The sequence below is a fragment of the Hemicordylus capensis genome, chromosome 3, assembly GCF_027244095.1.
Source record: "Hemicordylus capensis ecotype Gifberg chromosome 3, rHemCap1.1.pri, whole genome shotgun sequence".
NCBI classification, from domain to species: domain Eukaryota; kingdom Metazoa; phylum Chordata; class Lepidosauria; order Squamata; family Cordylidae; genus Hemicordylus; species Hemicordylus capensis.
In genome coordinates, this window is record NC_069659.1 from 312,606,704 (window position 1) to 312,629,561 (window position 22,858).

Here is a 22,858-nt window from a genome sequence, read left to right on the forward strand (position 1 = left end):
CAATAAATTTCTGAACAAAATACAAGGTCCTGATAACCTATAAAGCCATACGAAGTGAGCATGGAAACAAGGGCTACAGGTATGCAAGGGGGGACTGTGCACAACTCCCACAGTTCCTCAATGCACATTCTGGCAAAGATTCCCAGCTATTCCCATGCTCCAGAAGCTTAGTGACATGTTTCCTTTCTTACAGATCACTTATGGAGTGAAGGCCCAACTGGGAAATTTTGTCTGCTTGTGGAACAGAATGCATATTGAAAGACTGGGGGAGTTGCACATGGGCCCACATCACATCCTGGCAGTACCCCCTTACATACTTGCTTCATTAGGTAGAATATCAGTCAATGCTTTTTTTATTCCTTTAGTTATTCCTCCCCACCCCACCCCCAGTATTAGTCAAGTGTATAGAGGCAGCTGGGGATCATGCAGAAAAGCAAATAAAGTTACAACTTTATGCAGAAAATTGGCTAAACGATAGAATCACTGAGGACAAATGAAGGCAATTGAGATAGCAAGAAAGAGAGGGCAAGTATAAAATGTTGCAGGCATCAACAAAAAATCACTTGCAAGAGAGAACAGTTCAGCAATACCAAAAGTCTTTGGGCTTATCCCTAGCTAGAATTCAATAGGTTTGTTGTCCAGTTACTTACACTGAGAACATGGAAAAATCTAAAATTTTATGTACAGTATCAGCATATGAATCACAACCAAGTGCTTCCTGTAGTTTCAAAGCATTTTTCACTGAAAGGAATAATGAAAAAATAGAAACAAACACTTCATCACATTGGCATAGAACTATAGTGTTACAGGGGACATTGTAGATTATCCAGTCCAATTGAGAGCAAGAGCATCTGCAAAAGACAGCTGTCGAGCATGTTTACAGAGAAGTAATCCCATTGCGTTCAGTCAGAATTTCTCCCATGTAAGTCGGATAGTAGTCTCCAGAACTTTGGCTGCTTTCAGTGAAACTACTGATTTTAACCAAAGGCTGAACTGAAAATTTCAAAAGCTTGTAAGCTGTAAATGAATCCCTAAGATCCATTTCCCAGGCAGATTTCCACAAAGGACTTGTTGACTTTCGATTTCTTTGGTCATATAGAACTTCCCAAAATTAGTGCTTTTCCAGACCTGTTCATTTTCTGTAAGCTTTGTAAAAAGGGAACTGCCCAAATCTAAGTGATGCCAGATGAGCTGCTCCCAACTCCCAGTTTTTGTTTTCAGATTTCCTACTAATTAAACATTAGGAATTTGCTTATTTTAACACTTATTTTAAGAGCTCTAGCTTTCACCTTGTAATTAACAACTACAAAAGCATAAGAAAACTGCAGTGCACGCGTGCAGATGTGTTGTAGCTAGTGCTCAGATATCCTATTTGTTTGTATCCCTGATAAAACTGTTGCTCAGCCAAAGGTACTGCTTTTTCTCCATCACTAAAGCTCCATGACAGAATCTGTTGAATTTCTCCCAACTTGCATCTGATGCAGTGAACTCTCCTCTACAAATGTTTACAACACAATAAAGCTATTAATCTTTGAGGTGTACAAAACTTTGTTTTCTGTAAAAACCTGCAAACTTCATAGGTGCAGGAACCTCAGACAGAAAAGGAAGCTTTAATACAAAGGTGTAATAGGCACAAAAATGCCAATCTGCAGACACATCAGTGTGGATACTACTTCATAAAAGCACTCTACCAAGTTGGTCAAGCATGATCCTCTCTTAGATGCTATCTGTGCAAAGACCATGAAAGACTTTCCTCTTTAAAGAAATGGCATTAAATGCCTTGATTGCAAATATTTACTTTGTCTATTTCAAATACAGGATAAATTGAAAAAGGAATGCTGGCAAAGGTATGTATTATTCTCCTCCCCTGTGGTTAAAAAGCTAGCCTCTGGATTTTTGTAAGAAATAAAATCAGAATAAATGGGCTTTTTCAAAAATACAGACCTTAAGTCTAGAACATCTTTTTAACTGATATATCATCAACATGCATTACCTGTGAACAGAGAATGTTAAAAAGCAATTTCATATGACTGATTTCTCAGATGTATTAATACTGATGAATTTGCCTTGGACACGTAAAATCTGTACATAAGTATGCAGTTAATTGATGTCAGATGACAGTTTTGCTATGGATGAGTAAATCTGATAACTAACTCTAGAATAATCCTCTTGAAGCCAATTTAGGAGGTTCTGTAGCAAATAAATTAGAGCATCACATTGTACTAGTCCCATTTACCTGAGAATAGCCAGTTATAACTCATTTATAGGCAACTGCAATTGCAGAACTGAAGCACAAAGAGAGCATTATACACAGCCTAGTAAAAGTTAAATTCTTCAATATTACAAAACTGGCACTTTCCGGCAAGCATGTCAACATCTCAACACTAAGTTGTCATGACAGTAACAGATACAACCTCAACATCTGTTAGCTTTGAACACATAGCCATCTGCTACAAAAACCATGAAAATAAAGCTAACTTTTACTGTAATCTACGTTCATCATATGCATTTCCATTACAATTCATTATGCACAATATCCTGATGCTACCCAAGATTATTTTACTGAACCCTTTTGCATCTGGTTTTAAATAAAGGGATTGGCTAGTGGAAACTCCCCTGAATTCACTACCAGTATGAAAACTGCTTAATCCACTTTCATTCTCAAAGACACCCCAGAACAGTTCCAGAACAAAGGGTACAGTAATATAGCAGCCTTTTGCCACTACAGATATCATCCAATCAGAGTCAGTAAGGGCTAAGAAAATCATTTAAAAGTCCCTGCCTCCTGAGGACTTAGGGATGCTAAATGTCTCTGTCGTACTGGTACCTACTATTTTATACTGCAGTGACTTTACCAAAATCCTTGTTAATTCCATGAGCAGCATCCAGACCAAGTTAGTCATGACAAAGTCCATCTGAAATTAATGACTCACTTGTCTCATTGATTTCAATGGTGCTTAGTTACGACTAATTAATCTGGATGCTGTTCTATGTTACATACTTCACTTTGGTACAATTCAAACTTGTCTTTTCTTGGTATCTCAGTTCCACCTGTTCTCGCATCATGTGCTCATGGGTCAATAAGAAGAGGAGGGTTCCCCCCACCCTTTAAATTCTTCTCCATTCATCATTTTAATCAAGTGTTCCATATTTCCACTTTAGCAAAATATTTCATTGCAAACCAAGTGCTAGATGAAAACACACACATCATATCGGCATTAACTAATTTGCTTTAATACAATATTTATCACATCCCCATGTGAAGCCTATAGTACTTGTATTCATGTTAACACCAACACCACTGTAACAGAACACTGCAAACAAAATTACTGCTTCTGGGATTAGGACCTGGCCAACTGCCATGTTCACAAACTGGCTTGAAGTTTTGAAATAAAGCAGTGGCTTCCAACAACATCATGGTCCATATTTTCCATCATAGACCAATGAAGTTTGTCCCATGGCTGCAAATGTACCCTTAGACATAAGATTATCTTTTTTAAAGAACCTGGTTTGAAATGAGATCTGATCTTATTGCAAATCTGCAGGGTTGTATCCAAAGAAAGTTAGTCATGATTAAGCACCACTGAATAAATGAGACTTAAGTAACTAAGCCTCATGAATTTCAATGGGATTTATGATGAGTAAATAAATAAAATAATAATAATAATAATAATGGAATTATTTAATTTTAAAATTAATTAAAGTTAGTCTTTTTTCTTGGTTAGTTTAATTCCTGGATAACATTGCTGACTCAAGAGTTACTCCGACTACTAAATTTCAACAGGACTTCAGGATGTCAGCGACTATTTTAAATCAATCTACCCACCCCGCAACCTTTCTTGATTTAGAGCATCCCACATTACAATGCAAGAGTTTCCCACAATAGAGACCAAAGATGCAGATGAGGAAGGGGGGAATCCCCCTGCAGTTCCTTAATGTATTCAGATCTCACCACATGGGTTTGTTTAAGAGGTGTCAATAGGCCGATTCCAGAGAACGTATGAGTCTACCTAAGACTCACTGAAATAAACAGAATTTAAAATAGTAACTGTATCCCTACAACCCATTCATTTCAATGGGCTTAGGTTTTTCAGGATTTTGCTCAACTTACTTTACATATACCAAGAGGGCTGTGCACAGTTCATAAACATAAGCACACTGAAACTCTGCTTTATAAGCTCTTACATGAGATAGGCTTTCTAGAGTTTCCACATGCATGTTCAATGCATTGCCAATAGACAAAATTTCCATCCTCATTCTTAGGGCCAAATTAAATATGACAACAACAAACCTAGTTTTAAACACACACAGGAAGTGGGGGAGGGAGGATCCATTTTCAGAGTGAAATGACTATGCAGGAGCATTTCCAGACAGTAGGTTTTATCGCAACAGGTTTACTGCAAGGCTTTACTGCGAGTTTGAATTTGCCCCCAAGAAACAAAGCAAAAAGTGGATTTATTTTACCCCAGACATAAATCAGGCTCCAATGCACAATAAAAAACCCAAATAGTGTGTGAAGTGCGCCCCCTCCCCGCCGATAGCTAACAGAGACTTCTGGCCAATATGTGAATGCACACCCTTCATTCCAGAGCAGAAGCGATTTCCTGTCGGAAATAGGTAAGAAAAAATTAACCCTCCCCACATCCACACCTTAATCTCTCATAACCTCTCCCCTGTAAGCATTTTTCTTTTGATTGAGTTCATTTCCAGCACTGGAGGATGGCCTGGGATAGTGCAGGCTTGGCAAAAACCTACAACTCATCTTCCGCATGACTCTTTCACGCTAACAATCAGACACCCTATCCCTGTTTTACACATGATTGGGTAGACCCGGGTTTTAACAAATGATTTGCCACCATTATGTTTAATTTCCTCAGTGCCATCTGAGGTCTGCAGTCTGTTCTGTTCCAAACATATCTATGCGGGGGGGAATACAGCCACTGAAGATATACCACCCAGGGATGCCCAGAGATATGCCTTTTGTGTGATATGAAAATTTGTTAAATAAAAATAAATAAATATTAAAAACTCATAAAATATTAAATCAAAGGTGGCCAAATTAAATCAGTCCAAGTCTCAAAAATTTTCTTCTCAGTTGTTTGAAATTTATCATCCAATTCCAATTGTAGAAACAATAAAAAATCTGCAAGGAGCAATAGCTGATAGAGACCAATACCTCCGTTTAATATTGTTCAACTATTTTTTCCTAGATATTTGCTTTGGGAACTTTATGAAGTTGATATAGTGAACCTGCGCAGCAAGTTTTGTTTTTTCTTATTTTCTGTGTGTCTCATGTTTCCATTCATATTTATTTATATTAAGAAGTGAATAACGTAAAAGAAATGAAGACCTTTGCCAACCTAAAAAAGTAGACTTGAAATCAGAAGCACTGGTTGAGGAATGAGATTGCAGAAGCATTTCTTGTCCATTTTTAAACCTTGGTTTTTCATTCTGAAAATAAAAATTCAATACATTATTTATGTGTTACCACCTTCAGCTCAGAGAAGGCCCATAGATTTGATCCAATTGGTTTAGACAAGCTTTATTTGATACTTATTAATTTCAATCTGACTGGTCATATCTACCAGTTCAGATAATGTGTCATTTCAGAACACAATGACCTTTTGACATAGTGAAGGACCAGTAGACCAACCTTTGCATACATAAGTTCCCAGGTTGTTTCTCAGCTCCATTTATCTATTCATCCCTCCCTCCCTGGAGCTCAGTGTACCTGGATCTCCCCTCCATTTCATTCTAACAGTCAACCTGTTTCTCATTAGACTGAGAAATAGTGACTGGCCCAAGAGCTTCATGGCTGGGCATTGACTTGAACATGTCCAACCACTTCACTACAGTGGCTTTCACACAGCTTCAGTTAAGGAATTTCACATAGCAGGAACTTTTTCCTGAAGCCTTTGGAGAACCACTGACGGTGAAATTAGACAAGCCAGAGGTTTTGGTCTGTACAAAGTAGCTTAATATGTTTGTTTACTACCTCTGCTGGACAACAACAACCATACAAAGGATCTAGTGGAAGGATTCCAGCACCAATGTAAGAACTCCTAGTACACCTGCACTCTTGAGAATTCCTCCCTTGAGCATGGCATCTCATGGAAGAATTTTTTTTTTTAAGGCTGAAAAAACTGGGAGGAAGAAGAATCCTCAGCAGGCACTATAAAATACAGTTTACTGTAGAACGCCCAACACATTTTGGGTATAAAAATCTTCATAAGAACATAAGAACAGCCCTGCTGGATCAGGCTCAAGGCCCATCTAGTCCAGAATTCTGTTTCACACAGTGGCCCACCAGATGCTGCTAGAAGCCACAGAAAGGAGTTGAGGGCGTGCCCTTTCTCCTGCCATTACTCCCCTGCAACTGGTACTCAGTGACATCCTGCCTTTGAGGCTGGAGGTGGCCCACAGGCCTCCGACTAGTAGCCATTGATAAACCTCTCCCCCATGAAGTCATCCAAACCCCTCTTAAAGCCATCCAGGTTGTTCGCTGTCACCACATTCTGTGACAGAGAGTTCCACAAGTCCTCCTGGCAATCAATTTCATGGAGTGACCCCTGGTTCTAGTGTTGTGTGAGAGGGAAAAGAATTTCTCTCTCTCTCTCCACTTTCTCCACCCCATGCATGATTTTATAGACCTCTATCATGTCTCCCCGCAGTTGTCTTTTTTCTAAACTAAAAAGCCCCAGGTGTTGTAGTCTTGCCTCATAAGAAAACTCATCAATGTCCTTTTTAAGATGTGGTGACCAGAACTGTATGCAGTACTCCAAGTGTGGTCGCACCATAGTTTTGTATAAGGGCATTATAATGTTAGCAGTTTTATTTTCAATCCCCTTCCTAATGATCCCTAGCATGGAATTTGCCTTTTTCACAGCTGCCGCACATTGAGTTGTCACTTTCAACGAGCTGTCCACCACGACCCCAGGATCCCTCTCCTGGTCCGTCACCGACAGCTCGGATCCTATCAGCATATACTTGAAGTTGGGGTTTTTCGTCCCAATGTGCATCACTTTACACTTGCTAACATTGAACCACATTTGCCATTTTGTCGCCCACTCACCCAGTTTGGAGAGATCCTTTTGGAGCTCCTCACAATCCATTTTGGATTTCACTACCCGGAAGAGTTTGGTATCATCTGCAAATTTGGCCACCTCGCTGCTTACCTCTGCTTCTAGATCATTTATGAATAAATTAAAAAGCACCGCTCCCAGAACAGATCCCTGGGGGACCCCACTTCTTACTTCCCTCCATTGTGAAAACTCTCCATTTATACCTACCCTCTGTTTTCTGTCTTTCAACCAGTTAGCAATCCACACATGTACTTGTCCCCTTATCCTATGACCGCTAAGTTTCCTCAGGAGTCTTTGATGAGGAACTTTGTCAAAAGCTTTTTGGAAGTCCAAGTAGACTATGTCAACTGGATCACCTTGATCCACAGACTCATTGACACCCTCAAAGAAGTCCAAAAGGTTCGTGAGGCAAGATTTACCTTTGTGGAAGTCATGCTGGCTCACTCCCAGCAGGGCCTGTTCTTCTAGGTGCTTTACAATTTTATCCTTGAGGATGCTTTCCATCAATTTGCCTGGTACGGACGTTAGGCTAACCGGCCTGTAATTTCCCGGATCGCCCCTGGATCCCTTTTTGAAAATCGGTGTTACATTTGCTACTCTCCAGTCCTCTGGTACAGAGCCCGATTTCAGGGATAAGTTAAATATTTTAGCAAGGAGGTCGGCAATTTCACATTTGAGTTCTTTGAGGACTCTTGGATGGATGCCATCCGGCCCTGGTGATTTGTTAGCTTTCAGTTTTTCCAGACAGTTTAGATCATCATCCCTTGTCACTTCTATCCGACTCAGCTCTCTAGCCTCCATCCCTAAAAAGCCTGGTTCAGGAACAGGTATATGCTCAGTATCCTCTGCCGTGAAGACAGATGCAAAGAACTCATTCAGCTTCTCTGCAACCTCCATATCCTCCTTAATAATCCCTTTCACTCCCTCATTGTCTAATGGTCCAACTGCCTCCCTGGCAGGTTTCCTGCTTCTGATGTACTTAAAGAAGTTTTTGTTATTCCCCTTGATACTTTTGGCTAAATGTTCCTCAAACTCTCTTTTTGCCTCCCTTATTGTCACCTTGCATTTCTTTTGCCAGAGTTTGTGTTCCTTTCTGTTCTCTTCGTTTGGACAGGCCTTCCAATTTCCGAAGGAAGTCTTCTTCCCTTTTATGGCTTCCTTGACGGTACCTGTTATCCATGCTGGCATCCTCCTGGACTTAGTGGTACCTTTCCTCCTTTTGGGTATACAATCTAACTGGGCTTCTAGTATTGTGGTTTTGAGTAAACTCTATGCACTCTGGAGTGAAGTGACTCTCCTGATTTTCCCTTTCAGCTTTGGAGAAGTTTCCTCTTCTGAAATTCAAAATGTCCATCTTAGACGTCCTTGGTGATACTCTCTCCGCATGTATCCTGAATTTGATGGCACTGTGGTCACTGTTCCCTAAAGGGTCGATGACACTGACATCATGCACCAGGTCCTGGGTGTCACTCAGAATTAGATCCAAGGTCACCTTCTCTCTGGTCGGTTCCATGACCAACTGTTCTAGGGCACAGTCATTTAGAGTATCTAGAAATTTGACCTCTTTGTCCTGACCTGAATGTGAATTTACCCAGTCTATGTGTGGGTAATTGAAGTCACCCATAATTAAAGCCCTGCCTTTCCTTGACGCCTCCCTGATTTCCTCCTGCAACTCCCAGTCACTGTCGGCGTTTTGATCTGGAGGGCGATAGCACATCCCCAGTAGCACGTTTCCTTTCCAGCCTTGTATAGCCACCCACAGGGTTTCTGTGGAGAACTCCAGTCCCCCTAGGTTTTCTAGCTTGTTAGATTCTATCCCTTCTTTAACATACAGTGCTACCCCTCCTCCAAGGTGCCCCTCCCTGTCCTTTCTATAGAGTTTATACCCAGGGATAACAGTGTCCCACTGGTTCTCACTGTTCCACCATGTTTCTATTTAACTTTCTGCGTTATTTAACTTTCTGCGTTAGCAACCAAGCACTCCAGCTCACCCAACTTGGCTCGGAGGCTTCTGACATTGGCATATAAGCACCTATATGCTGAATCTCTCCCCTGATGTATGCTATTCTTTTGACTCTTTGACCTGCTGGAACAGGCTCCTGTCTGCTCTTTATGCGGTTCTGCTCTGTCCTCTTCTGTTTTATCTGAATTCTTTGCAGCCTCACACTTTAAAGGATGGCTTTTGCCAAACGGGATACTGCCCAGCTCCCATCGGCTGTTCCCCAGGTGTCATTTTAAAAGCTGCTCTGCAACCTTTTTGATTTTAAGCGCCAGCAGTCTGGTTCCATCTTGGTTCAAGTGCAGCCTGTCCCTTTTGGACAGGCCTTGCTTGACCCAAAATGTGTCCCAGTGCCTAATAAATCTAAACCCCTCCTCCTGGCACCAACATCTCATCCACGCATTGAGACCCCTCAGCTCTGCCTGTCGCACTGTACTTGCGCGTGGAACAGGTAGCATTTCTGAGAATGCTACCTTGGGGGTCCTGGACTTCAAAATGCTACCCATCAGCCTAAATTTGGCTTCCAGGACCTCCCGACTGCACTTCCCCACATCGTTGGTGCTGACGTGCACCATGACAGCTGTCTCCTCCCCAGCACTGCCTAGGGGCCTGTCTAGACACTGCGTGATGTCCGCAACCTTCGCACCAGGCAGGCAAATCACCGTGCGATCAACACGCGGGTCACAAACCCATCTCTCTCTCTCTCTAATGATCAAATCACCCACTACAAGGAGGCCCCCACCCCCCAGAGGAGTATCCCCTGTGCGAGAGGATATGGGCTTATCATCCACGAAGGAGTCCCTTCTAAAGGAGCATTTCCCTCTTCCTAGACCGATGTCCTCCTTGCCCAAGACCTTCATTTTCCCTGACAGCAGAGGAGCTACCAGCCCTGGAGTGGGATGCCTCTATCACATCCCTGAAGTTCTCGTCCACATGCCTTTCTGTCTCTCTGAGCTTCTCCAGATCCGCCACCTTGGTCTCAAGGGAACGGATTTGTTCCCTGAGAGCCAGGAGCTAGTTGCACCAAGCACACACCCATGACTTCTGCCCATGGCGCAAATAGTCATCCATGTGGCACTCTGTGCAATACACTGGGAAGTGCCCCTTCCCCTGCTGACCTTCTATCTTCATACTGTTTTTGTTGGCTGTTTACAGTATTAGAGAGTTTATTGTCTGTTTATTAGATAGTTTATTAGAAGGATAGGTCTCAGCTGTAATGGTCAGCTATTTAACTGTCCAAACAGCCTTTCCCAAGAATATGAGGGATACGAGGGAGGGATATGTACTTACGTTCGCTTCTCCACTAGGCTCCTTGTGATCGCAGGGGCTTGATCCAGGCTCCCCCGCACACTTCCCGCTAAACTCCTGCAAAACTCCTACGCCCTGTTTGCTATCCCTGTTCGCTATGCTCTCAGGCCTTCACCTCATATGTAGAGTAGCCTTCCAACTGACACACAGGATGTGTGTTTTCCTTCAAAAAGGAAACTGTAAAATGAAATCATTCCAAAAAGAATGGAGCCCACTACTTCCCACCTCTTTCAACATCCACATTAGAATTAAATGCATATGGCATTTAGTTGTTGTTTTTTCTAATAAATTTTAAAGGGGAGAGGCTTATAAAACGTGAGACAACCAGTTGTAATAGCTATAATGAAGGGGAAATGTCAGGATACACTATGACACCCCCATATGCTCTGGATTTGGTTTTGAAATCCATAAGGAATGGTGCTTATACTAGGGTTGTGTATGAACCTCGTTTCATGCACAGGTTCGGAGCTGAACAGTTTTGGACGAGGTTCAAACTGATTTAGCACTAATGGGGGCTGGGAGCAAAGAACTGGATCTTCTAAAAGGAGGAAAGCAGGTCCTTACCTGCTCTCCGCCGCATGCAGCTTTCTGTTGCAACAGTGCTCCCCGCAAGAACCAGCGCATGGCACCATCTGCATGGTCAGCAACACCATACTGACCACGCATGTGCGGACACCATGTGCATCCTGGTGCTGTGCATGGGTTCTTGGGGGAGCACCGCTGCAGCAGGAAGCTGCATGCACAGCAGCAAACAGGTAAGGACCTGCACTCCTCCCTTTTAATGATCCCTCTCGCTGCTCCGAACCTGTGCACTAACCAAGATTAGTGCACATTCCTAGCATATACTCTGAATGATTGTAATCTTATTTCAAGATGGCAGATGAAAAAAAATACTTCCATCAGCATTCCTCAGGACCTCCTCCCATGTATTATAAATTTGCTTTGTATTAGACTGTAAACACAACAATTATTAGTGAGGCACACACAGAGACGTGGTGTACTCATTAGCCTAACTTGCTTTGGAAAAATAGGCCAACATGCATATAAATGATGACAAACTAATGCTGCATTTGCACAACCACACTGCACCAGCCAGATGTGCTAAGTCAGGAGTTTGTGTTCACAGCTCAGCTAGTGTTGTGCCAACACAAATATGTTTGCACTTGATGCAGCTCCTGCTGTGAAACCTTTGGCTCATACATTTTGCAGGTAACCTGTGCACAACACCACAACTTTGAACATCCCCACAACTTCACACAGCTGCATGATTTATTTATTTTTTACACTAGCACAGCATTAGTCTGGATGTCGGACAATAATCCAAGGAAAATCCCTTATTGTATGTCATTAAAATAAAATCATCTTTGCACATAATCTAATATTGTTTCTAACATATTGCTCCCAAGTTATAATGACTTAGCATTTGTATAACACTTTGAGTGTGCAAAAGTGCTTCATATGTGTTACTTGAAGTAAACATTTCAAACCTTAAAATTATGGTAATTAAATCAAAACAGGAGGACATTATTCCCTCACTTGACTTCACAGCAAATATTTAAAATATCCTAAAGCCAATATAACTGATAAAATATTTATGAAAGCTAAGCTATTTCCCATCATATTTATATAATGGCCTCTTCCTTGGAGGCCTTCAGGAGAGCCTTAGAGGCCCATCGATTTCGCCTGCCTTTTAATTATATCTAGTTTTAATTTTAATCGGGTGTAAATATTTTTTGTTTAATTATGTGTTTTGATCTTAATGTAAAACCACCCTAAGCCACTTTAGGAATTGAATAAAATAAATAAATAAATGCCTAATGGCACAGAGGGGAGCAACTTGCCTAGGGAGCAAGAGGTTGCTGGTTCGAATCTCCGCTGCTATGTTTCCCATACTCTCAATAATATCTGGAAGCGCAGACTGAATCATTTTGGCAGAGAATGATGAATCAGCTTCAGCTGATACACTAGCAACACCTGTTTCTGGAGAAAACTGACCTTAAAACAGTGGTGCATATACTGGTAACATCCAGGCTTGACTACTGCAATTTGTTTTACGTTGGGCTGTCCTTGTACATAGTCTGGAAACTGCAACTTGTGCAGAATGCAGCAGCCAGGTTGGTCCCTGGGGCTACCCGAAGAGATCACATTACTTCTATTTTAAAAGAACTACACTGGCTGCCAATAAGTTCCCTGGCAAAATACAAAGTGCTGGTTATTACCTATAAAGTCCTGCATGGCTTGGGCCCAGAGCATTCTTCTTCATAAACCCCACTACCTATTAAGATAATCAGGAGAAGTCTAGTTGTGGTTACCACAGGCTCATTTGATGGCAACTCAAGACCAGGAATTTCCTATGGTTGCCTTGAGGCTCTGGAACACAATCCCAAACAAAATTAGAACCTCCCAATCTCTGGCTGTTTCTAAGCAACATCTGAAGTTGCACCTATTTTATCAGGTTTTTAGTTCACAATGTTTAAAAGTTTGATAGTTATTTTAAGTTGTTTCACATGATGAAATGTTTTAATAGTAGTTTGTATTTTAGTTGTGAGATTTGTTTATAGGGTGGTATATAAATGCAAAAAATAAATAAATAAAATAAGAACACCCATTTTAAAAGGAAATCGGTCAAAACTGATGGATAACTCTGAAACATCAGTATTTTAAGATGCTTGAGCCATGAGGAATATCTAAATGAGTTCACAATATTAATATGATAAATGGCCATGTGTTCACAAAGTTATCAGGTATATACATCTGCTCATTTTTTAAAGATTCCAGCACTAGGCCACAATCTACAAGTTACCATATCCAGATCATTTCATTCTGAGGACTTCAACTTGGAAGAATTAAAAGAGTGTCATTTTGACAGAGTGTTTCATAATAACAGAGAACAGATTTCTTTTATAAAAATCTGTACAACTGTTGCTCATGTCTTTCAGGTGCCAGCAGTTTTACATAACAGCTCAATTTCAGAAAACACCACTGCTAAAAATGACAGTGTACATAGCAGAAGGCACCAGAGCCAATGTTGTTCTAGTCAAATAGTCACAGAATGAAAACCTGATATTTCTAATGAGAAAATATCACTACACAGAATGCAAGCCAGGACAGCATACTTGTGAAGAGTCATGTGCTTTGGAGGCCACACACTTAAGTAAGCTGTGCATGAATAATTTCAATACAATTTTAAGTACTGTATATTTTGGAGCAGCAACAGTACCCCACAAGAAAAGCACATCGTGGGACAACTGTTGCTACTGCGACAAGCTCTTCAAAGTGAAATGGTAGGCCTTTATTTCCATATAGTTTCACTGAGGAATCAAGATAAGCTTATATTATGCGGAAAGAATCATGATAACAACATGGAAGCATAAGAGTTCCCAAAGCGTATCTCCATCAGCTTAGCATCATTAAGACTGCAGTATTCTACATTCTAAACTCACTCCAGCACCATAAAACAGATCAGTGCTTACTACAAAAATCTATCAGTGTCCCTCCCACCCTGCATATGAATTCTACACATGCCTGCAGATCCCTGGCCTTTGCCTGATAAATCATTATTTCAACAGTAGGGTCTCCGTTCTTCCTGCCATGCCTTCAAGACTGTTTTGTTTTGCCACTTAGAAGTTCTTCAAAGTTTACTCTGAGACTTAATGCAGCTTTGGCCTGCCAAAAAGTTTGTCTGTGTGGGATTCTGTCAATTTATCTGGCAGTCTTTCTGGCTGACCATCTGGAGAATATTTTAGAGGGTTTTTTTTAAAAAGGGGGAGGGCAGAAAGAGAAAAAGAGGCAGCGAGAGAGAGAGAGAAAGACCGACCTGCAACAAGAACACCCTGCGCGCCCCCCCGGGATTCTAGAGCCCTGATGTATTTTGTGAGCCTGTCCTCTACAAAGCAGTATTTCAGCCAACTGCGACTGTCTGTGGGGTTGAGCAATAGGCGTCTACTCGTCTATAGTCCATTCCAAACAGATCCCACAGACTCGTCTGTGGAAGGAAGAGGTCAATGAAAACTCCGGAATACCCTTTAAACCCCATCATCCCAGCTGTACGTTTTGCGTGTTTTTAATGTTAAAAAATGGAAACCAACGATATAGAAAGAGGGTTGCAAAGAATCGGAGGCATTTCCAAACATCTAGCACAAACGAAACACACGGTAGAGCCAACCCAGAAGGGAGCCCAGACCCACGGTCTGCAAGTCATCTGTGGTTTGTGTGTGTGCGTGTAGTGGTTTCGCAGAAAGAGCACATCTGGAGTCAAGATTCCCCAAGCCCCGCATGGTCCATTCTGGAACGCGACTTGCACCAGAAGGACGAAAGTTGCAGGAGAAATCTCCAAAGCAGGGGACGAGAGGCTGGAGAGCCAAGTTCTTTCGCTGCCCCTCGCTCAATTCTGCACAAACCTTGCAATCGCACGGCAACACCCCACCCCTCCCGCCCTTCAGTCGCCGCCACCGGCATGGCTCCCTCCTTCGCTTACCTGCAGTCTCTCCGTTGCCGGCTGCCACATATTTCTCCCACTGGGACGTTTTGCGGAGAGGAGCTGCGGGACACTGTTGCTAATGGGCGGACTGGAGCGGCTGCAGGGCTCTCTGGCCAGGCTCGCTCACATCTGCTCGGCGTGTGTCAGCTTGGGGCGAGCCGCCAGAGGGCAACGGGTGAGCTGTGTCCCGACGGGGAAGGGAGCCCTTTCTCCAGAGGCTGCTGGCAGCCCGGGCTGAACTTGGCTTTGCAAGCACGAGCGCCGCGCCGGTTCCTCCGCCAGACAAGCTCCGCGGTCCTATTGCGCTAGTCTCTGCCCGAGGCCCCTCAGCGCAGCAGCAGCAGCAACAAGGACGGCCCGGCGCCAAGCCAAGCCCCGCCCTCTCTCCTCAAGCCCCGCCCCTCCTCCGCCTTCCTTGGCGTCAAGCCCCGCCCTTTCCTCCTTTTTCGTTCTATACGTCCCGCCCTCCCTTTTTTTCCCCACTGCCCGCTCGCAGGCGGCGGGGCGCGCGCTACGCTCGGGTTCGCTTTGCTGCCGCCCGCAATAGCCGCGGCAGGCGCGACGGCTAGTATGGCAGCTTGGCGGCGCGTGACGCTTGTGGACCTCCTGCACGTTGTTGTTGCTGCTGCTTTGCAATCCGGCGTGTCAGACAGAAGAGACAACGCGTGACTGAGACGTTCATTGGTGGTTGCTCGTGCGAGCTCCCATCTAGAGACTTCCTGCACGTCAGCTGGAGATCCATTTCTTTCGCTAGTCTATAAAAGCCCAAGATAGCCGACAGGCCATAGATGTAATATATTTGTTTCCACCTCATTCCCTCCTAACAGCAGCCAAACATACTCTTTGTGTGCAAAGTGTGCAGGACCAGTGAAAGACTCGGAGGGGGAGGGGGATCCCCCTCCTTTATTTTTATCTGTAGTATACAAGTACTCAGTTTTGTCTGCGACAATATTCCTTGCTTGTCCCAACCTTTCATGTCCAGAGCCTTCATCATAATTCTGAGCACGTTTTAAGTTCCCAGTTGTTCTATTTAACTCAGTGTTAATTCTATATATTTTTTCCTCTCGGCAATACATTGTGGACAGAGTAAATCATGGCTCCCCAGTTCAGTTCCTCCAGCCCTTAGTGTCCAGATATATGGGGAAGTACTGTATATAGATAGATGTAGAAAGATTAAGAGATGTAGAGAGATACATTGCTTTGAAATAATGCCTTCTGCATCTTTCCACAGCAATGCCAGTATTGCTTCCTTGTTGGCTTATATTAAATGCCTGCTTATGAGTTTTTCTTTTGTATTTGGGATGGGAGAAGGCAGAGAGAAAGGAAGGACTCATCTGGGGCAGTTTAAATCCATTCAGAAAAGTTTTTAAATGCTGATGCATTTTTGCAAATTGCTAGATTTCCCTCACATCTTGTATGTGAAGAATGTCTTCTCCATGAGAGGGTTTGCAATGCACGATCATAAGAAAGAGCTTAGCAGTTTTAAATGAACCATTTCACACTACCAGTACATTTGTATTTGAAGTAAGTGCAGTTGATTTGAACAGAATATACATCCAAAAGAAGCTGCCAACATCACTTATATCTGCCCTCCTCCTTTCTTTCAGAAATATTGCAGAGGGAAAGACAAAGGCGAAAAGAAGTGGTGATCTGATAACCTTCTGCAAGACTGCAACACAGCCTTCCCTCTCTCTCTCCTTCATTACACAATCTGTTCTGGTAGGTGAGTAACAGAGACACCTGCTGGTGACAGTGATGTAGCCTTTACCTCATTGGGCAGGACTCAGCCCAGTGCCTAAAATGCAGAATTTTCCCCAGACTACTACACTTCAGGTCCCATAAGCAGGGACCTGGCAAGGCTTAATTTCATCTGGTGTTGATTGTAACCACTTTTCTCTTAATTATTTATTCTCAAGTGTTTGTGAGGACACAAATGTTGGCTTTTGAGTTTTTATGCACAAAAAAGGCAAGAAAGAAGACATTTAGCATGGAATTAAAAATGTTTTCAGTTTATACTGATAAACTTTGACAATTTGTTGGGCCAATTTGTCTTCTTGTTTTGGTAACTTCTGGAGCTGGTGGGGTGGGGGGCTTAAATAATTTCTGATCTTTTGTGTTTGTACCAATTTGAGTGCCTTCTTTCCTTTAACCAAAGAATTACATCACTTGCAGGATCACAGCTTTTGAAAGGACTGCTATTTTTGGAAATGCAAAAGTATTCCTTTCATGTGTCTCCACTAATGCTGGCCCCTTGTTGTAATTTTATCATGTTAGATGGTAAGACTTGTACAGTTTGCAGAGGAAGGATGGTTGCTATGATCCTGATTCCGGGCAAGACTGTCTTTTAGTGTATAGTAGTAATCAGATTTTTCCAGATGGTTGAGTGGTTCTGATGGATTTAGTTTTTGTGACAGCTTCTCTTATGTTACTTCCAGGACTGATTAAAAAAACAGTGGTTTTGTTTTTTTTAAAAAAAACTATAAAAAATTTAAAATCAGATTTTTAAAAATTTAAATCAGGTTTTTAAAATTTAAATCAGATTTCAATTTTAAAAATCACAGCTTATTAAAAAAAAAGAGAGCCTAGGTCAGAGATATCATCATGCATGTCAATCATAATTCCTAATTATATTCTGTGAACTTGTTAACAGCAGTATATGGGGTTGAGAGATAACAGACCTGATCAGTCCTATTCTGGAGGTGGTGTACATGTAAAACATACACACACACACACACAGAGTCAAGCCCCTGCCCTTCTCTTTCTCTCTCTAAAAGTGCAGACAGGCCCTCTCACACAGTATGTTGTACCCTTATGAGTGTACAGTGTACACAGGTACAGATCTTACACAGGTACAGTCATTCACATGTTATGTTGAACATAGGTACAGCAGTACACTTCCTGTCTGTACCATGCACTTGAGGGGCCTGTATCGAGGTTCACTTTTTAAATGAACCCTGGTACAGTAATTAACACAATCAGGTGTACAAGCATACAGATATCTGAACACTTGTACAGCATAATGTTTGAATCTGGTTAAAGAAGGCCAATGAATGAATAGAAGATTCGGGGGGAGGGATGAAGTAGATCTGAGCAAGGTGGAAGAGTCTGGATAAAAATGCAAGGGATAGAGGTGGGGAATAGAAAGTGAAACCAAAAGTGAACAGAACATATTCATGCAGTTCTGAGGAAACATTTTCCAAATGTCTCCTCTGTTGTAGAAGGCAAGCATCTATCATGGCAGCAGGCCATAAAAGAGACCCCACTCGGGAATAGTTTAATGAAGTTCCTGTACCTGTGGATAAGACAGGCATGTGTGCTCAATGCAAACAGTGCAACAAAGGAATGCAAGGCCTGGTTGCCCTAATGAAACCTCTGAATATGTATTAAGGTTTTATTAGACAACAAGAATGTACTTTTTCTAGAAAATGATGATTAAATAGGATCTTCCTGACTAGTGATGTAAATTGTGATTTAAATCCTTGAGTACTTCTGTGAAGGAATTTAAATCATGACTTAAAATCATGATTAAAATTGAATTGATTTAAATCAAAGTCAACCTTGGTTACTTAAATCAACCCTGGTGCTACAAAGCTGCAGTCTAATACAGGGATGGGCACTAGGTAGCTTGAGAGATACTGGTAGCTCCTAGGCTTATTTGAAGTAACTCACTAGGCATTTGTGCTTGCTTCTCTCCCTTCCACTCAATGCTGCAGATCTGATTAGCTGGTTCAGAGGGGCAAGGCTGCACAAATTTTAATCGCAGCCTAACCTACTTCACAAGGTTGTTGTGAAAGAGAAACTCAAGTATGTAGTACACCGCTCTGGGCTCCTTGGAGGAAGAGCGGGATATAAATGTAGTAGTAATTAATAATAATAATAATAATAATAATCTTTTTCTTTGGGTGCTTTATTTTCACACCCATTAATTTCTCTTCAGTTTCTCCTCCCACAAAGCAGCCTCTCATTCCTGCCATGTAGCAAAATTATCCTGGATGATGTAATTTTTAATGCAAGCTGCCATTTTGCAACTGGTTCTGCCTCCCCAGTCTATCAACTTGTGACTGGCATCACCTCTCCGAACAGCTATTTCATGCTGGTAGCTGCCACCTTAATTGGCACAGTGGGGAAATGCTCGACTAACAAGCAGAAGGTTGGCGGTTCAAATCCCCGGTGGTACTATATCAGGCAACTGAAAGAGATAATCTCATACTGCACGGGAGGAGGCAATGGTAAACTCCTCCTGTGTTCTACCAAAGAAACCACAGGGCTCTGTGGGCGCCAGGAGTTGAAATCGACTTGACGGCACACTTTACCTTAGCTGCCAAGGCTCTGGCAAAAAAGGGTGGGGAAAGTAGGTTATAGAGACCTTAAGTCTTCCCATCTCTGATGTGGAAGAAGACAGTCAAGATTTGTTACAGAATCAGTGACAACACCAGAAAGACAAATTATTTGGAACAAAGATTCTTAGGGGATATGCTCTATTTAATATATTAAGCTTTCCCAAACAGAAACATCTTTTTCTTTTGTGCTGACACTCCAATTCATATATTGGGAAGTAACACTGATTTAGTTCCAAGTAAATAAGTTTAGTACTGTAACCTTGAACATTCTAATTTAATAATCTGTTTATTTTTGGAGTTAGTCTGTGGATGCTGTGAAAAATTCAGTTTTTTTTCTGAATATAAAACAATAATGGATAGTGTTCTTGATGTGTCTTGTAGAAGGTGGCCTTGTGTAGGTGGAAAAGTTTGCTCTTAACAGCTGTGTAATATAAATTTAACAGGATAAGTTCTTCCCAGCATGGAGATCCAGCAATAGTTTCAGATGCTGAATTCCAGTGTATTAAGCAGCCATTCCATAATAGCAATACTCTTGGTAGAATAATAATAGTCCAGATGGTGGTTGGGGGAGGGGGGAGTCAATTGTGGATATCAAATCTTATCAGAGGTGCTTTGAGGTATGACTCAGTTAAAAACAAATCTAGGTGGCTTAAGTGAGTCAGTCAGTCAGCACACCTCAGGGCAATGGAGCAAGTGGACCCTGGACATGAGTAATATAATCCAGAAAGAGACAGTGCTGAGATGAAAAGGATGTAGAAGAGAAGAATGCTAAAGAAACTTGAGAAGAGTAAATAAAGGAAGATTCAACTTATATAAAGTCACATCCTTTTATTTTGTATTCAGCCTCGAATAACTTAATCATCATATTAGTGAGGTACATTTGCTTCTAGTTGCATCCACACTTTTGGAGACCTCTTCAAATGGTCTTGAAGAACTAAGGGGCCCTAAACCATCTTAGAAAGGCTGGCAGCTAGAACAATACACTGAAAGAAGAGGAAGGAATTTTGAAGTGCAGTGACAATGGGAGAGACAGTTCCTAACATCTTAGTTAGATATTATTACCTTGATGCAGCTTTTCCCTCAATCTCTCTTTCTTTTTGCCTCAAACTAATTTGTGTGCCCTAACAATTTGGTGCAACCATAAACATTTTTTGGGAATTCTGTTTGCTTGAAAAACTCTGCCATTCTTTATTTTCAACCAATAAGGAACTGTCCTTTTCTTTGTCTTTGATGAATTGCATCATTTCATATTTCCTGGTGGTAGTTTTCAAGACAATTACTTATAATAAGAAGAGTTCAAAGTCTATATAATTCATTCTTTGGAATGCCTTTCTAGTGAAATCCTTCAGTATCATACTCCACACATTTCAACTGCTTTTTCACCAGTAATTCAAAGTTATATAAACAGATCAAATTATTTATTATTATTTATTGTTAAGTTGTCAGAATTCATGTAAAAAGTATTTCTAAGTAAAAAGAATTCAAAGTAAAAAAGCAAACTTCCGAAGAGCTAGAGATAGGAAGGAAAAAGTGGGAGGGAGGAAAGAGACAAGAAGAAACATGGCAAAAGAAAAGAAACCTAGACAGTGAGATGTTTACAATCCATGGTGAGGAAAAAGGGAAGAAACCATCTGAGCAAATTCTCCAATGTTTCTTCATGTAAGGAACCCCTAAATTCCTCTCTTTATTTCAGTTTTTCAGCTTGGAATAACCCTGAAATACTCTTTCAAATCTAATTCTCTTTCAGTTTTAATTTTGAAGAAATTTTGGTTTCAATGCATAACCCAAATGTTAGGTTAAAAAAAATTATATGACTAGTAATATATGCAAACGTATCTGCTTATTTTTATTCTTGATTCTGCTTCTGCTCATCTTGGAAGGAGCGATGAACTAGGAGGGCAATGAAGTCGAGATAATAAGCACACTCACTTTTGTTTTGCAAAGTGGGTAATCCTAGGACCACCCTATAAACCAATCAGAGAGTGACTAGACTGATTAACTCCTCAGGCAGACAATCCTGTACCCAGAGGATGGGGAAGTATTTTTCTTTTAGCTACTCAGAAGAATCCAATCACCATTTTGGTTAGTGAGCAGGTAGGCTGGCTGGCTGTTAAGTCCGATCTTTTGCTAGCCTCTTTGTGTTTGGGGGAGATGCAACCTTTCTCTCCCTTGCTCTCTGATCTGTATGCAAACCAGTATGGCACATTCCCAAAATAACATGCCATAAACATTGGAAAGAACAGCAAACTGTAAGGCTGGACTAATAAGATTAGAAACTGGCACAAAGCCAGAAAGTTCTTTTAGGGAATATGCATGGATTTCTGAGTCCAAACTGCCTTTCAAATAATTGCAGAAGTGGCTGTCCATGTGGGTGTGATGTATGTAGATACGGAATAGATTCTGTTGGAAGGAAAATAATTTTAAAAATCCATTTACTCTGCAGAGAGCTAATCAGGTTTTTCTCTGGATTGTGGCCAGTATATGTAACATTAATATGTCTACTGAGGTCTGTGATTCATTGGGCAAGGATTAAATAAGTGATTTCTATTTTTAAAAATGTTGCTTGCTAGGATGGACACCCAGGCTACGTGGTGGACATCCAAGGCGGGCAGAGAGTGGCACCCAGCTGTTCAGCAGTCATAGAGTAGGAAGAGGGTGTCCCCATGCCTCTTTGCTTCCCATAGTGTCCTCTAAATTACAGAAGATGGTTCATAGCTGTAGCAAACATAAATGAAAAACCTGTGATTTTTCTACTTATGTATGCATTTTTGAAATAGGCAAGCAGAGCTGCCGTGTTCTCTATTTTTTTGTCTGGTCTCTTCTTTACTTGTGGCTTATACAGATTTAATTACTTTTACATGTATAAACTGCCCTTCCTCCAAGAAGCCCAGGGTGGTGTGCATGGTTACATGTATCATCCCAACAGCCCTCTAAGAAAGGTTATGCTGAGAGATAAGTGACTGTCCCAGAGTCACTCAGTAAGTTTCATGGCTGAATGGGGATTTTAAGCTGGATTTCCCCAGTCTAGTCAAGCACACTAACCAGTGTACCACACTGGCTCAGAATTCTTATTCTTATTTATTAGTAGTAGTATTAATTTTTGAAGTAATCGGGCAGACAGAGCTTCCCTGGTGACTTCAGAATACCTTTACTCTCCACAGAAGCAGACTTTTGTACTTGGTCTGTGCTTTATTTGTGGCTTGTACCGTTCTTTTCCTGTCTGTGAGTGTGTGTGTGTTTGCTTTTGTTTTGATCCTGCTGTGTTAGATACACACTACTACACACTTCTGTAGTCTTAAGCACTATAAAGCAACTGATGTTTTCCATGTTTTGATGAGCAGTTGAGAGTTGTGTGCTTGTGTGTGTGTTTATATTGTGATCTCACACATTAACTACAAATCTACACTTTGCCAGTTATTGCTAAGGCACGAGCCTAGTCCTGGCTTTACCTCCACAGCTACCCACAATTGGCTCCACCTCTCTCTGCCTGTGGCTCCACCCATCACCTGCCCTTCCTATTGCCTATTAAATTGTACTCAGAAACAGCAGTATCCTTGCAGCCTTAAGGGCTGCAAACTTGCTCTGTATTTTAAAATAAAAGCCAAAATACATGCAGAATTTTGAGCCTAATGTATTTTTGGTGCTAGCA

General features: G+C 41.6%; 1 protein-coding gene and 1 long non-coding RNA gene across 7 annotated transcripts in view; one reads left to right on the top strand and one right to left on the bottom strand.

The window, feature by feature from the left end:
• PID1 (phosphotyrosine interaction domain containing 1) overlaps positions 1 to 15,268 on the bottom strand; it is a 175,754-nt gene extending 160,486 nt beyond the window's left edge. Inside the window, exons 1-2 of one of the 3 annotated variants that reach the window (XM_053304653.1) lie at positions 14,867 to 15,268; positions 5,361 to 5,451 (exon numbers count right to left, since the gene is read on the bottom strand). Coding sequence is in view for 2 of the 3 variants with exons in the window: in XM_053304654.1 (XP_053160629.1) it covers positions 14,867 to 14,896 (30 nt within the window). In the remaining variant the exon portion in view is untranslated. The remainder of the gene's footprint in view (positions 1 to 5,360; positions 5,452 to 14,866) is intronic. The other 2 variants (XM_053304654.1, XM_053304652.1) reach the window with 2 other exon arrangements.
• An 87-nt stretch (positions 15,269 to 15,355) lies between these two features.
• Positions 15,356 to 22,858, top strand: part of LOC128348914 (uncharacterized) — a 76,936-nt gene continuing 69,433 nt past the window's right edge. For 3 of the 4 annotated variants that reach the window (XR_008318427.1, XR_008318426.1, XR_008318428.1), the window contains exons 1-2: positions 15,356 to 15,659; positions 16,477 to 16,588. This is a non-coding gene — a long non-coding RNA (uncharacterized LOC128348914). Of the gene's footprint in view, positions 15,660 to 16,476; positions 16,593 to 22,858 lie in introns of all 4 variants that reach the window. The other variant, XR_008318429.1, reaches the window with a different exon arrangement.